The following is a 16,665-nucleotide window of genomic DNA, read 5'->3' as shown; positions in this document are numbered from 1 at the left end:
ATGTCTACTTATATTCTATTGAAAAGTGGGCAAGACAAACAAGAACTCACAAGAGGATAGCCAAATGGATAAAAAACACAGAGGGGGGCTCAACTTCATTAACCATCAGAGAAACCTATATTAAAACTACCAATGTGTTACTACTACACACTCCAGAATGGCTAAAATGTTGGAGATGATTAGAGACATCAAAACTATTACATACTACTGATGGAAGTGTAAATTAGTTTAACCACTTTGGAAAACTATTTGGAATATCTACTATAGCTTAACATCTACCTACCCTATGATCTAGCAATCCCACCACTAGGTACATAACGTAAGCAACAGAAATGTAAACCTGTGTTCATCAAAAGACATGTATAAGAATGTTCATAGAAGCACTATTTGTATTGGCCCCCAAACTGGAAATTACACAAATGCTCATCACAGTAGAATGGCTAAATTGTGTTACATTCACAAAGGACTACTATGTAACAATGACAGTGAGTTAACTACAACTACCTGCAACAATATGGATGACTCAATCAATGTTAAACAAAAGACAGACTCAAAAGAGTACACTCTGTATGATTCCATTTACAAAACTTCAAAAACAGACAAAACTAATTAATCGATTACTTTAGAAATCAGGGTAGTGGTTACCCTTGCAGAGGTGGAGGGAGAGTTAGTATCCTGGAAGAGGATGTAAGGGGGCTTATAAGATGCAGGTAAGGGCTTCCCTAGTGGCACAGTGGTTGAGAGTCCGCTTGCCAATGCAGGGGATGTGGGTTCGAGCCCTGGTCTGGGACGATCCCACATGCCGCGGAGCAACTGGGCCCGTGAGCCACAACCACTGAGCCTGCGCGTCTGGAGCCTGTGCTCCGCAACAAGAGAGGCCGCGATAGTGAGAGGCCCGCGCACCGCGATGAAGAGTGGCCCCCACTTGCCACAACTAGAGAAAGCCCTCGCACAGAAACGAAGACCCAACACAGCCACAAATAAATAAATAAATTTTAAAAAGAAAAATTATATAAAAAAATAAGATGCAGGTAAATGTTCTGTTACTTGATCTAAATATTATTTACACACTTGTGTTCACTTAATGAGAATTCATTGAGCTATACTCTTATGATCTGTGTGCGCCTACACGTGTAATCCTTAATAAAAAATTCAAACAACGATAAAAAAGTCTCTACTAAGATACAGCTACTTTACATTAAGAGCTACCTAATACAGTGACCAGACACTGGATTATCTTGGAATTTTCTGTTTGCTGTCAGGCTACATGCTTCAGTTTGGGGCTCTCAGACTGTGGTCACCATATGTAATAACATATATAGAAACAGTGAATCCAAATATTTGATTTTAAAATTCTCTCTATAAAAAATTAGCTTTAAAATACAAAAAATAAGCACTTGAAATTAAACCTAATTGAAGTAAAACTGTATTGCTTTAGGAAATTATATCAAGTTCTGTACTTCTAACATGATTTAATAGAAGGAAAGAACAAATTGTACAGTCAAATTTAAATAAAATTATTTTTTAAAGTCACAAGATGAGTCCAATTCTACATGGACCAAAAAAATTGTAAAATGGTCCCATCTAAGATTATGCATTTCCCTGCCTGCCCATCCCACCCCCGCAAACTATCCCCAACCACTTCATTCATTCATTCATTCATTCATTCGGCTATGCCGGGTCTTAGTTGCGGCACTCAGGATCTTTGCTGCGGCATGCGGGCTCTTTAGTTGCGGCACGCAGAATCTTTTTAATTGTGGCATGTGGAATCTTTAGTTGCGACATGTGGGATCTTTTGGTTGTGGCATGCAGGCTCTTAGTTGTGGCATGCGGGATATAGTTCCCTGACCAGGGATCAAACCTCGGCCCCCTGCATTGGGAGCATGGAGTCTTAACCACTGGCCCACGAGGGAAGTCCCCCCAACCATTTCTTTCTTTTTTAAAAAAATTAATTAATTAATTTATTTATTTTTGGCTGCACTGGGTCTTCGTTACTGCGTGCGGGCTTTCTCTAGCTGCAGTGAGCGGGGGCTACTCTTCGTTGCGGTGCGTGGGCTTCTCATTGTTGCGGTGCGTGGGCTTCTCATTGTGGTGGCTTGTCTTTGTTGCAGAGCATGGGTTCTAGGGCTTCAGTAGTTGTGGCGTGTGGGCTCCGCAGTTGTGGCTGTGGACTTCTAGAGCACAGGCTCAGCAGTTGTGGCTCACGGGCTTAGTTGCTCCACGGCATGTGGGATCTTCCAGGACCAGGGCTCGAACCAGCGTCGCTTGCATTGGCAGGTGGATTCTTAACCACCGTGCAACCAGGGAAGTCCCCCAACCACTTCTTTCTCATCAAACTTTAACCAAAGTTGGACAGAAGTTCACTTTGCTATAGTCAAAGTTCAGTGGTATTGAAATTTCATGATTTCAAGCCCAGACTTTATTGTGTTGGGATCCGAGGATGAACAAAATGCATCTTCAGTTTTACCAAGATATCTTACAAAACCACCAAGGGTAACTTTAACCAAATCATTCCCTCACTGTCTCCAAAGTCTTCAGGACCTCCCTGAAACTAGTTCAAATTCCCAGAGACACTACTGCCTCCAACTGAAACTAGGCATAAACCCAAAGGTGTGCTCAGAAATGGCCTAACTGGGGCCACACAATCAACCTAGCAGCACTTGTTCATCTCATCTTAGTAAGAATAAGGTCCCACCCCTTATTATGAGGTTCGGCAAGCACAAGCATCTGAATAACAACAATGGCCGGCACTTGTCCAGCACTGTGTGCCAGGTAGCATTCTAAGCACTCATAACTCTGAGATAGACACTTCAAAATCCTCAAATACAGTGGAGGAAACTGGAGAACAGAGATAATAAGTAACTTGCCCAGGATCATACAGGTAGTAAACGGCAGAGCTGAGATTCAAACCCAGGCAGAGGTTTCAAGTCTGTACTATTACCACTGCCTTAGGCCACTTATTTGGAACTTGGTGATTCTTAAACTTCAAATATCCTGAAGATGGTTAAGAACCAGCAATCACAAAAAAAACATAACAAATGTCATAAAGTCAATTCTCAGCATCTTTCCAGTATTTTCACTAATTTTAGATATAATCCCAACAAGTTTGGTTATCATTCACAGCTGTAAACGCATAAAAGTACCAATTCAGATGGCACAGTAACCTCACCAAGAGCAGTCAGCAACAGAAGCGATAACAAAAACGACAGAAATCAGGCACCAGAACTAAAACAAAAAACCCAAACAACAAAAAACTCCAGCAGTTGGTGGCCATATAGCACTAGGGTTTAAGTTAGGGATTGGCAAACTCTAGCCCTTGGGCCAAATTCAATCTGCCCCAGGAGCTAAGAATGGTTTTTACATTTTTAGATGGTTGGGAAAACACAAACACACACACACACACACACACACACACACACACACACAAGAATATGTGAGAACATAAAAGACCTGCAAAGTCTAAAATATTTACAGAAGGACTTCCCTGGTGGCGCAGTGGTTAAGACTCCGCCTGCCAACGCAGGGGACACGGGTTTGATCCCTGGTCTGGGAAGATCCCACATGCCACGGAGCAACTAAGCCCATGCGCCACAACTACTGAGCCTGCGCTCTAGAGCCTTCGAGCCGCAACTACCAAGCCCGCACACTGCAACTACTGAAGCCTGTGAGCCTAGAGCCCGTGCTCTGCAACAAGAGAAGCCACTGCAATGAGAAGCCCACACACCGCAACGAAGAGTGGCCCCCGCTCACTACAACTAGAGAAAGCCTGCACAGCAATGAAGACCCAACGTAGCCAAAAAAAAAAAAAAAAAATCCTATTTTAAAAAATAAAATATTTACAGAAAAAATTGTTTACTTTAGATAAATAGCACCATATACATCTTAGATGCTCAAGGAACACTCTTGATTCATTCAAATATTTATTGAGCACGTGCTATGTGCCAGACACTGGGGATATATCAATAAACAACTGTTGAGTTTACATTTTAATTTAACAAAGGGCACTCCAAGTGACAACGCTGAAAATGGAGAAACCAAAATTCCAAGAGGAAGTGGTTGCAAAGTCATTTTTAGGCAGATAACCCTACATGCACAGCTTTCCTAGGGCCAAAGTTGGTTCCCTGGCTCTCCAAACCCAGGCACCTAGAGTTAAATGTATGTAGAGGAGGGGAAGGGAGTGCTCTGGAAAATGTCATATTGAGCTCAAACATTCCCAGAATGGACTGTGTATGAGATGGACAATGGGCCCTATGATTACAGGTGCTTTCCATACTATTGAAATATGCCTGAAGAACTTTAAGTCTTCATTTGCTAAGTACCTATAAGTTGATAAGGGTAAATGTGTTCTTGAAGTAGGTTTAAGTCTACATTCATTCTGATAATTCAGGGTGACTGCTTTCAGGTAAGTAGATTTTCATTAGGCCAGCGTCCAGCTTCTTTTGATCCCATGGTTAAGCAGCTACCTTCACTGAACTCTATCCAAACTAGGTACCAATCATTATTGTTAAAAAAATATATTGCATAATTCTCAAGAAGTGATGTGGACAAATTTAAAATCTTCAGCGTTGAACCATCTGGTCCTACAACAAAGCTTTTGAAAATCAGTCATAAAAATATGCCCACTCGAGGTTCTCTTCATCCAATCTCCTTAGCCAAGCAGCTAAATTTCTCTTGTCCAGGATTCATATAACATGTCAGTCAAGTCAAAAGATTAGTGATAAGCATACCACTGAGTCCTTCCTCACCCACACATAAAAACTGGTCTATTCTAGTACCAAAGTTTCGGAAATGTTTTCTATAAAGAAAAGCATTCCATAACAATTTGGTTAGATTTATACTGCACTTCCTTTGTCTTTGATTGCTTTATCTGATTGCTGTGTGTGTACTTTTAAATGGACAAGTGTTTAACGAAACAAAACCCCTTTGCTCCTACTGAATAACAGCCTCACCAGCAACCCTTTCCAAACACGAAACTATTATGAAACAAGATATGTGACAAAGTTGTCCTGAGGAAGGTTTCACTCACACCCAAGTGGTTTGATAACTGCGAGAAAGACGAGTTTCTCCACATGCCACAAACATTATCTTCAAGTGCATGGTCATGGAAGCATCAAAGCAAAACAGGCTAGGCAGACAAAAACAAAATTATTCCTGCCCACTCTTAATACCTAATAAGAAAGCTGGCCTCCTGATCCGGAAAGATGCCACTACCAAAAGCGACGAAACCCAAACATCTCATAACAAAAACTCTTGTGACGACTTCCCAGTTCAGGGGCGCACGGGGTTTCCTACTTCACTTCCCTAAGGGTCACGCCCTCCGTGGGACGAGCCAAGGTCCCTGCCCGCCGGGATGCTCACGGACCCAGTGCAGAAGGATCTGAGTGTATGAGAAATTCCAATTTAGAATTGAGGAGCCCAGAGAAGGAAAAGTTAATTCTTCCAAAGGGTAGGACTGGGAGAGCGGGGTGGAGTTGGGAAGGGTAGAGGGAGGTGTCCCAGAGGTGACTAGCTAGAACCTAGGGAGAGTGGGGGAGAGGAACTGGAGAAGGACTCCCACGGAAAGTGGAGAGAAAGCGCGGAAGCCACCCCCTCTCTCGTGCCGCCGTCCCTACCCTTATTCCCTGCGGGCTTCCCAGACATCCCAGGCCCGGGTCTCCTCCGGCTCCTCGGGCACGGGCCTTAGGGAGCAATGGGGGCATCGGTGAAACTCCCCTTCCGGTGAAGCTCCTCCCGCCCGGCGAGGTCGGGATGGGGGCATCTCGGGCCCCACCCAGCTCCCCGGGAGGCAGCGATGCCGCGCCCCACGCCCGCCACCGCGCCGCAGACAGCTCCCCACCGAACGCGGACACTCACTTTTTCATGGAAGATGGACTCCATGTTTATTTGTCTGGAGCCAACGGCCCCCGCGCCGAACCAACCCCCTCCAGCTCCGCCCCCAGCCCCACCCCTCCGCCCACCATCCCCCGCCCCGCCTCGTGCCACCCCTGCCCACGTGCCTCGTGTAGACCAGTCACCCCCGAGAATGCGAGTCACGTGGAGCGAAGAGGCGTGAACGCCGGGGCGGTAAACTCCGGGGCACGTGACCTTTGTAGCGCGTCCTCCCATCTCCTGTTATCCCCCCGGCTGGAGGATGATGCAGCGCCCCCTGCCGTGTGGAGGATCATCTCCGCTTCCCACTCATTGCGGTGGATTCTTAGGCTTCGGGGGGATTGGATAAGAACCACCCGAATTCTATGTTCTTTTTGTTTTCTATTTTACCTTGTACTTTCTTTTTATCACATTTGCATACAATTATTTAATATCTTTCTCCTCCTCCTGCACAGAAATTCTCATTACATCCCTGAATACTGAGCACTTGTGTAAAAATAAGAGTTAATATTTACGTAGGGCTTACTGTCGGTGGGCACTCTTGTAAGTGCTTTGCATATATTAACGAATTTAATACAGCAAACTTTGATGTAGGCGTTATTATCCTTATTTTATACATGAGGAAGCTGAGGCATGAAGAGATTAAGAACAGCACAACTAGATAGGTAGATAGATAGTTTGGCTGTAGAACGGAGAGCTGTTGGCGTAAAAAAGGGAACTGAAACCACAGGAGTGAATATAATCATCTTGGGGAAAAGGAAGAGACTGAGAAGAGGATCTCACAGAGCCCTGAGGGTAGAGAAGGCATAGCCTAGGAGAAGGGAGGAAAAGCAGGAAGGTGTAACGTTATGGAAGCCCCAGGAAGGAAACGTTTCAAGGAGCAGTCAGTGTCAGTTGCTGCCCAGAGGTCCAGCAACATAAGGACTTACAAGAGCCAACTAAATTGTGTTGCTATGGAGACCATTGGTGACCTTGGTGAGTGCAGGTCCAGAGGAACAGAAGGGGCAGTGGGAGGGAAGGAAAGGAGACTGCCAGCGAGGACCAGGTTCTCAAGGGGAGGATTCAGTAACCATTTATCCAATGTCTCTGCATGTACAGTCCTGTATTGGAGATAGTCTGTGTTCTTAAGAAATTGTGGCCTAACTGGGGAAAGAAATCATGGTCTCATGAAGCGAAAAAGTATGCAAACCAGTTTTTCTGATTTTTTTAAAAAGAAAATGTGTCTGTGTAGAGAAACATGTATTTCTTTTTTCATGCATATGCATTACAAATCTCTGGAAGAATATACAGAAAACCCAGAGGTTACATGTTTGAGTGGTAAGGGAACTAAGGCAAATGGGGGAAAGAGTGGGAGGGAGACTTTTCACTGTATACAATTTTAGTCTTTTTTTTTTTTAAATAAATTTATTTGGGTGTGTTGGGTCTTCGTTGCTGTGCGCAGGCTTTCTCTCGTTGCGGCGAGCGGGGGCTACTCTTTGTTGCTGTGTGCGGGCTTCTCATTGTGGTGGCTTCTCTTTGTTGCGGAGCACAGGCTCTAGGCACGCGGGCTGCAGTAGTTGTGGCTCGCAGGCTCTAGAGTGCAGGCTCAGTAGTTGTGGCGCACGGGCTTAGTTGCTCCGCAGCATGTGGAATCTTCCCGGACCAGGCCTTGAATCCGTGTCCCCTGCGTTGGCATGTGTATTTTTAACCACTGCGCCACCAGGGAAGTCCCTAGTCTTGTTTTTTTGAGCTAATTAATGTATTACTAATTCAGAAAAAATATGTGATTGTATTCATTTCCTGAGGCTGCTGTAGCAAATTACCACAAACTTGGTGACTTAAAACAACAAAATTGATTTTCTTATTCTTCTTGCGGCCAGAAGTCTGAAACCAAGGTGTCAGCAGGGCCATGCTCTTTCCAAAGCCTCTAGTGGAGAATCCTTTCTTGCTTCTTTCAGCTTCTGGTGGCTCCTGGTGTTCTTAGCTTGTGGCACCCTAACTCCAATTTCTGCCTCTATCTTTACATGGCCTTCTTCCTTCTGTGTCTTGTTTCTGTCCTCTCTTCCTATAAAACACCAGTGATTGGATTTAGGTTCCATCCTAATCCAGAGTAATTTCATGTTGAGATACTTTTAACTAAATACATAAGCAAAGACTCTGTTTCCAAATGAGGTCTTTGGTTCTGGGTGGACTTGAATTTTGTAGGGTAATGATTCAACTCTCTACAGTGACTAATTGCTTATTAGGATGTAAACGACCCCAAAGGACCTTATAGTTTTGTTCATTTAGCATGTAGAACAGTGCTTGGCAATATTTAGTAATGTTGAATTACTACTAATCGTTTCATTAGGCCTTCCCACCTATTGAGCATGTGATTAATAGCAAGCATCATAAAATGAAAAGATCAGTGCCTGGAAGTCAGAATGCAAATTCTGGGTGTGGCTTTGCCCCTGAAGCCATGTGTGAGTTGGGTATTAGATTTGCTGCATTTCCTATTCTGATAACTCCACTTACTATTGGCACATCCCAAACTTGAACTTCATAAGTTAACTCGTATTGTTCATCAAAACTCAATGACCACACTCTCCAGGAAGCATCCCCGGCTCTTCAACTAACTTAGAAGTTCCTGTCCCTCCTCTGAGCTCCTGTATGTGCCTGTATCTTACTTGGTACCTTTTACACAGTATCATAACAGTTGGTTTGACCATACATCTTCGCCAATACCCTCTAAATGTCTTGATGGCAGGGCCCATGTCTTATTTGACTTTGTATATCTTGTAGTCAATGCCTTTCAAATGAATTAATGAAGCTAGCATCTGGGAATCATTCGTGATTCTTTTCCCCGCATTCTTCCACTTCACATTTTGTTCCAATCAGTCCGCAAATGTGCATGTTCATGGCTCTTTCCTCTCTTGTCTGCGTTGCTACTGCTTAGTCTTCTTGGTCTCTTGTGTATTCCAGGTCCAGGATCTCTGAATTGGTCTTCTGATTCCAGCTTCAATATGTTTAATTCATAGTGCTGTCAGTGATCTTTCAAAAAATGCAAACTTCACCAGTTTTTCTTTGTCTTAACAAATGGAATGTTACTATGTATCAGGCACTGGGCCTAGAGCCATGAGAGAGACAAACAGTCCGACTTTCACAGAGCTTATATTGGGGGGAATCCTTAAATAATTACACAATACTACTCTATTTGAAATCTTTCAGTGGCTTCCTATTGCTGGATTAAAAAGTTTCTTTGTGCTCTGGACCTGTCTGGCTTTATCTCCTGGAATTCCCTCTGCTCCAGTCACACCAGCTTCCCTTAACTTCCGGAAAGTCCTCTGAAGAAAAGTCATCTGTGCCACCACTATACCTCGCACCTGCCTACAATAAAACCCTCATTACAGCACACTGGACTTACTACTTTATATGCCAGTGGACTATCAGCTTTTGAGGGTCAAAGGAGTCTTACTCTTTATAACAAGGGTTGGTGCAAAGAAGTGAATAAATGCACAAATTTTGGGGGCACAGACAAGTATTACAATAGTTCAGCAGGAGACAGTGATTACTGAGCCAATCAAGAAGGAGTTCCTGGAGACAGAGGACATGAAATAGATGCACTTCCAGGAGACTTCTATTTCACCTTGGACAGTTCGACTTCTCTCTAAATCTACCTCATAGAAATTTTATGTTAACAAGCGAGATGGCACAAAGTTGTATCTATCTTCTTGAACATTGTCTCTTTTAAACTGGCCTAAATTTTGTTACCCCAAACCAAATAGTTTAACAGAATTTCAAACAACTGAGGTTTTAAAATTTATGTGTGTCATCTTAAATGTCCTGAGTTCTGAAAAGAATCAGTGATAAGGGAGTATCATTTCATTGTAATTTTACTTCTCCTAAATTCAAGCTTACCTGAAACAAATAACATTTGCTTTCCCAGAAGAGGTAGTTGAATATAACAGATGACATATGTATATACCCAAGAAACCATCATCATAATCAAGAAAATGATTCCTCCAGCCCCTTCCTGGACCACTCCCTGGCAACCACTGATCTGCTTTGTTACTATAGTTTGCAGTTTCTAACATTTTATATAAGTGGAATCACATAGTGTGTGCTTTTTGTCTGGCTTCTTTCATTCAGGATAATTAATTTGGAATTCATCTATGTTGTATCAATAGATCATTTCTTTTTATTGCCGAGTAGTAATATTCCATTATATGGATTCAATACAATTTATCTATCCCTGTGTTGATGGACATTTGGGTTGTCTCTAATTTTTGGCTATTACAAGTAGAGCTGCTATGAACCTTCATGTAGATGTCTTTGTGTGGACATATGCTTTCTTTTGGCATATATGCATTTCTTTGAGGTAAATACCTCAGAATGGAATGGCTGGGTCGTATGGTAGGTGCATGTTTAACTTGAAACTGCTAAACTGATTTCCAAAGTGGTGCAACTTCTGGCAGCTACATTTTCCATTCCTGCCAGCAGGGTGTGAGTTCCAGTTGCTCCACACCCTTGCCAACACTCGGTAAGATCAGTCTCCTTAATTTTAACCATTCTGATAGGTGTGTAGTGGTTTCTCATTGTGGTTTTAATTTGCATTTCTCTAGTGACTACTGATTTGAGCATCTTTTCACGTGCTTGTATGCCACTCTCATATGCCTTTTTTGGTGAAGTGTCTGTTAAAATCATTTGCTTTTTAAAAATCAGGTTGTCTTATAAGTTATGAGTTTACATATTCTAAATATAAGTTCTTTGTTGTGTGTATGTTTTGCAAATATTTTCTCCTAGTCTACGGCTGCATTTTCATTTCCTTAACAGTGTTTTTTGAAGAAGTTTTTAATTTTGATAAAGTACAATGTCTTGGTTTTTAAAACTGGTTCATGCTTTATGTATTGTATTTAAGAAATCTTTGCTAAATTCAAGGTCACTAAAATTTTCAGCTATTGATTTCTGCCAAATAAAATCCTAGCATCATCCTTTTAGAGCGCTTTGAAGAACATGGTTTGAAAAAATTTTTCTTAAAAATTGAGCCATATGACTCAGTGATTATTTTTTAATTACTAAGTGTGTCTGTTACTTGAAATGGGAAAGATTATTTCAGCACAAAAAGACTCACACTTCAAAGTCTTCAAATTAAGTAATGAATGTGTTTTTATTTCTCTTATAATTTAAAAACTGTGAACATTCTGTAATTCAGCAGCAGCCTTTACTTCCAGGTGACTTCTTCACTGGGTCTTAATTCCCTGCATGGAAAGAAAAAAAGGAAGAAAAAGCAAAAGTGTAAATAAAACTTTTACGAGAGGATAAAAGGGAAAGTCAGAAGAATATGGATTCAGTATTTTATATTGTATTAAATTGACCCATTTAAAACCTTTTATTAGATTCAACATATTCATTCTATTCTCTCATGATTTTAAACTTTTACCATCTCTTCCTTTTTCCAGATTAAAGAACTGTAATTTCTTAGTCTATCTTTATATGAAAGCAATTATCCTCTCAGTGAGTTCATTTAATGTTTTTTATATTCTTTCTAGCTCATTTTATCTGTCTTGAAATCCCTGGCTGGAACCTCCTCTACACAACGCCTTTGGCTGCTGCTTGGTTCTCTTATCCCTTGAGCTTCCTCCTGCCCAGCCACACAGTCAGTGGCAGACGCCCTGTCTTGCTAACTCGAACTCCGGTGCCATCTCCAGAGTCACAGTGGGACCAGGTAGCTGCCAGTTGCTATTTGATCACCCAACCACCATGTCTAAAGCTCTCAGCCAGTGCTGCTGAGAACAGAGCACCAAGCCACAATTAGTGCCGTTGTTTTCAGCTATATCATGGCCTAAGTAAGACAGTGTATGATCATATATGTTAAAGCGCATAGAGGAGGCTCTGGCAAGCTGGTTTAAGACTGTTTCTACGTTAAAATGTACCCTGACTTAAAAAAAAAAAAAAAGACTTTCAAAGATCTGAAATAGCCTGTTCAGAAACTAAAGACTTGTTTATATTCCAAAAGTAATCATAGAGTTTTGTCTAAGGATTAAGCAACAAACAAGACTACAAAATAATATCACTTAAATCTAAATCCTCGGGGGGGGAAAATTACCCCTTCTGTTTATTTTGGCACAAATGACATTAAGAAGAATACTTCTAAAACCTGACTGTTGGTTTAATAAAAAAACACAAAAACTAACCTTTTATATAACAGACTCTTGTTCCGGAAGGCAATAAGCTTTTCATCATTCCTTCTGTCTAGGTAACATCCAACGACAAATCCCACAGGGACAAGTATATGTACCCAGTGGTCACGCACAATCTGAAGTAAGTTCATCTTGAATGCTATAAAAGAAAAATTACCAGAAATATAACTGCCTTTGAAGTACCTTTTAAATCACATCTGAAACAGGAAGCTAGCTCTAAATAATAGGATATAGATGTTAAAAGCATAATAAGCCTCTTTACATTTGTTTGGCATCAGAATGTAGTATACTACTTAAAATCTACTTGATGAAGATTATATAGGTACAATGATTAGTATAAAAATTATACTGCACTAAAGTCAATTTACTACCTTTTATTTCTAGCTCCACCAGTGATCTGATATAACACAGGAATGGAGAGAGTATTAAAAAAATTCTACCTGCAAAAGCTGAGTATTTGTACCCTCCTAGTATTGGTTTAGAACCTTTACATTTGTAAAATATTTTTAGAACCTCTAACAATGTTAAACCAAATATAATAGTATTTTGTCAGAAGCAGAATTCTTTCAAGCTGTAATTATTGAAAACTATTTTTTTAAAACTAATTTTTGAAAGGAAATGAAAACATATGAGAAATTAAAAAAAAATCATATTGAATAATGTCACAACAGATCTGGATATCAATTAAATGACTCTACAAAACATATGGGGACAGAGGAACTTACTTTTGTAGCATGACTACTAGGTACCAGAGCCATCATATAGTCCAATATATAACACAAAATATTGTTATCCTTATTTTACAGATAAGAATACAGTTTAACCCAAATAGGTATTACGTGTAGATCTGGAATTCAAACTCAGGTTCATTCCAAAGCTCTAGCTCCTTCTATCATATCCAAATGCCTCTTGTAGAGACCCTTCCCCTAATTGATATTTATGGTACTTAGGACTTTTTAAGTGTTAGGAGTTTCTAAAAGGCAGAAGAGGAAGACTTCTTCATTGAAGAACTAGAAGTCATCATATGGAAAATGAAATTTGCAGTAATTCAATAAAAACACAGTTGAATCATCAATTTTCTGTAAAAATTTGTATCTAAAGATGAAATCAAAATACATATGTATGCACATGAATCTATAATAAATCAATCCTATATTATGGCTGAGGAGACAGGACAACATCCTAGAAAGATAATACATTACTGCTAACAAAAGGGCTCAGCACTGCACTGTGCTAGGCTTACGTAGACTGGGTCCCTGCTGCTCCTTCTAGGATACTGGTTCTCACACACATTCTAATTCTTTATTTCTCAAGCTTTACTATCTAAAGGCACTGGGTTAGGAAACGGACATGAAGTTAAGTCACACAATTACTACATACTGTCTTTCACAGAGTGTAATATTACACACAGCAGATTCCAGTCTGAATATCACCGACCTAGAAAATTATGATGTAAGTAAATGAGACGTCTGAAATAACTCCCCAGCTGATTTGCTGCAAACAGTTCTTGGACATATAAATGTAAATGTAACCAATCTCACCTTATTCCTAGGAGATGGTGGTTCTCTTAGTATTGTACGTTCCCTAAGTAGCATTATTTGCATTTAGATCCTTAAATACTGTTTGATAAACATTTAGGTACTTTTTGTGATTCAGATCAAGTTAGCCACTTGTTTTATAAACTTGAGCCAGTCAAGTATGGGAATAACAATGCATGCCTTAATCAAATGATGTAACCTGGAAAGCACTAAACTACAAAATACTAGACAATATAGGTCTCTAGAGAAGTCTGGGGGTCATCTATTCTCCCACCTGCCCTTATTAGGTTCCTCAAGTTTCTGAACAGGTGTCAATTCTAACACTCAGCACAGCTGACTGTTAGATAACTGTATTTAACCAACAAAAAAAATAATTGCTGACTCTCAGCCCAAGACTTTTTAATTAATTAATTAATTTATTTATTTTTGGCTGTGTTGGGTCTTCGTTTCTGTGCGAGGGCTTTCTCTAGTTGCGGCGAGCAGGGGCCACTCTTCATCGCGGTGCGCGGGCCTTTCACTGTTGCGGCCTCTCTTGTTGCAGAGCACAGGCTCCAGACGTGCAGGCTCAGTAGTTGTGGCTCACGGGCCTAGTTGCTCTGCGGCATGTGGGATCTTCCCAGACCAGGGCTCGAACCCGTGTCCCCTGCATTGGCAGGCAGATTCTCAACCACTGTGCCACCAGGGAAGCCCCCAAGACTTTTAAAATAAGCCCATGGCCACCTGTGGGCTATAAGCCATTTCTGTTGGCACTCCTCTAACAGGGCCAGAAGGCAATTCTGTCTGGCTTTACTCTAAGCAGAAGAGATGAGCCAAGCCCTTGAGACTCCTGCTGTATACAGGCTCTCACAGAGACTCTACAGGATTCAACTACCATGATGGAAGCCTGATTCCATCCCAAAGACATAAACGGCAAATCTCAGCCCCACAGGCATTTCACATTACAACTGTACAATCTACTACTAAATGGACTTTGGGACCCAGTGGCACTCAGCATAATTTATCCTGTATTATGTCACTGGGAAGACAAAGGGATGACCAGGGAAGACAAAGATTGATGGACATAAGAAGTGGGCAAGAATGATTCCCTAGAGAAAGGATAGGAGGGGGAACGTAGACAGGCTCTTGATCACGGGCTCAAGACAGCAAGATGGCTTCATCTGATGGGCAAAGGGGAGCAAGCACCTGGGACAGTCTCTAATGAGACAAGTCTAGGCTTGGATAAAGAGTGACATCCACATGGGTGCCCTCAACGGCACTGTACATATTATTAGTGTCTTCTTTATATGAAGACCTCTCAAGAAAAATTTTGTTTTTATTTCGGAACTGGGGAGTAGCTATGCTATTCCTGAAACAAAACAAAACTAACTGGTTTTTATCTTATGGACTTAGGGAACTGAGTAACGGATGATGTATCCTTTCATACCAAAATGATCCAAAATTGTTTCCCTACCTTTAGAAAGAGCTGACTCTTAGAGTACTCTCTGTAAGGCATGGTTCTTAATGCTTTTCATAATCACCAATTCATGTAATCCTCACATTACTATACATGTATTAACTAATACAATGTCCCCAATGCAGTAGGAATATTTTTTTTCAGATGAGGAAATCCAGGGACAATCAACTTGCCTAAGGTCACAGATGCAATAAGTGGCAGACTGGTATTAAAACCCAGGCAGTCTGGCTCCTTGGTCCAAGCTCATTGGTGCTTTACTGTCTCTTACAGTAATTATAAAGGTCAACATTTATATTAACCTTACTTTTGGCTTTATCTCGTTTTTCCTAATAAGGGCATAACTTGGAGATATCATGAGTTTGGTTCCAGATCACCGCGATAAAGCGAACACAGAGATAAAGCGAGTCACAAGAATTTTTTGGTTTCCCAGTGCACATAAAAATTAGGTTTACACTAGAGTCTATTTAAAGTGTGCAATAGCATTATGTCTAAAAATACAATGTACATACCTTAACTAAAAAACACATTATTGTTAAAGAATGCTAACCAACATCTGACAATGCAGGGTTGCCACACACCTTCAGTTTGTTAAAAATGCATTATCTGTGAAGCACGATAAAATGAGATATGCCTGTATTGCCTTTTCTTCAACCCAATTTTTTTCCCCTTAACTTCTAAAAAGAAAACTGTATATAGTGTGTATTTTTGTAAGCCCCTCTGAATTCACGCTGGAATAATGTAGACGACTAGACATTAAAAAAATAAATTCTACTCTAATTAGTCCCTACAGCACTTTATATGTAGTGATCAAAAAGTGTCGACTTAACCTATAAAAAACAGTTCTGGATGCATGGAGAAACGGAACTCCTTGAGGTCTGGAACCTCGTTTTAATAACGTATACGTCCTAGAAATCAAGCATAAGTATTACTTTTTTAAAAATTAAGTTTTGTGGAATGGTCGGCTCAAGAGGGTTGGAGACTTAGAAGAGAGCAAGGTTAGCTTCCAATCCTGAATAACAAGGAAGGCAGAACTCTGAAACTTGGACCAATCGGAGATGCTCGCGGAGAAGCAGTCCCTTCCCCGCTGCAGCCTAGGAGCCGTGAACCTAAAGACATTTTCCAGTTAGGACAGCCTCAGAGCACCCCTTCCCAAAGGCGCCAGGCGGGAACCGTGAGCGCAGCCGCCCACCTCAAAGCAATCCCTATTTCCTTGACTTTCCCTGTCTCCTTCGCTGGAAGCCTCGTTGCAGTCACGGGGAGGCCCAGACACCCCAACCCGCAGGTACACACCGCCGCGGAGGGCGTTCCTAGAAGTGCACCCTCCCCGCCTGCACAAAGGGGACTCTCGCCGCCTCGACCGCCCCGGATCGCGGACCCACCTGAAGCCTCGGGAGCAACGAGACCACGACCTGGGGCGGCGGTGAGCCCAGCCTCCGGCGCCGGCGGAAGCTGCGGCCTCGGGACCCACCATTCGCCGCGCCCGCTCGAAGAGAGGGGTGGCTCCGAGAAATCATTCCTCTTTTTCCTTTCACTGCTTGACTCTTCTCATATTTCTTTTAGCTTCAACACATTGTAAATTCTTTAAAAATAAAATTTCGGCCCCAGGTGACGAGAGTCGGTGTAAATGCCACCTCCTTCCTCCAGCTTA

At 41.7% G+C, this 16,665-nt stretch overlaps 2 protein-coding genes across 7 annotated transcripts in view; both read right to left on the bottom strand.

Annotated features, from left to right (window-relative positions):
• The window catches only part of ATXN3 (ataxin 3), a 35,309-nt gene extending 29,349 nt beyond the window's left edge, over positions 1-5,960 (bottom strand). For 2 of the 5 annotated variants that reach the window (XR_014260965.1, XM_082451383.1), the window contains exon 1: positions 5,854-5,959. Coding sequence is in view for 2 of the 5 variants with exons in the window: in XM_082451380.1 (XP_082307506.1) it covers positions 5,854-5,877 (24 nt within the window). In the remaining 3 variants the exon portion in view is untranslated. Of the gene's footprint in view, positions 1-5,168; positions 5,378-5,853 lie in introns of all 5 variants that reach the window. The other 3 variants (XM_082451380.1, XM_082451381.1, XM_082451382.1) reach the window with 2 other exon arrangements.
• A 5,014-nt stretch (positions 5,961-10,974) lies between these two features.
• Positions 10,975-16,542, bottom strand: NDUFB1 (NADH:ubiquinone oxidoreductase subunit B1). 2 transcript variants are annotated; one of them, XM_082451477.1, is made up of 3 exons: positions 16,397-16,542; positions 12,021-12,165; positions 10,975-11,084 (listed from the first exon to the last, which is right to left on the bottom strand). In XM_082451477.1, exons 2-3 carry the CDS (start codon positions 12,155-12,157, stop codon positions 11,048-11,050), a joined length of 174 nt encoding a protein of 57 aa, XP_082307603.1. In that variant the 5' UTR covers positions 12,158-12,165; positions 16,397-16,542; the 3' UTR covers positions 10,975-11,047. The 2 variants fall into 2 exon arrangements, with proteins under 2 accessions (XP_082307603.1, XP_082307604.1); XM_082451478.1 differs by lacking the exon at positions 16,397-16,542 and adding an exon at positions 13,568-14,112.
• Positions 16,543-16,665: the final 123 nt, after the last annotated feature.

This window comes from Balaenoptera physalus, assembly GCF_965194825.1.
Source record: "Balaenoptera physalus genome assembly, chromosome: 2".
In the NCBI taxonomy this organism is placed as follows: domain Eukaryota; kingdom Metazoa; phylum Chordata; class Mammalia; order Artiodactyla; family Balaenopteridae; genus Balaenoptera; species Balaenoptera physalus.
Note: the sequence above shows the minus strand (reverse complement) of the source record. Positions and strands in the feature narration are given on the sequence as shown.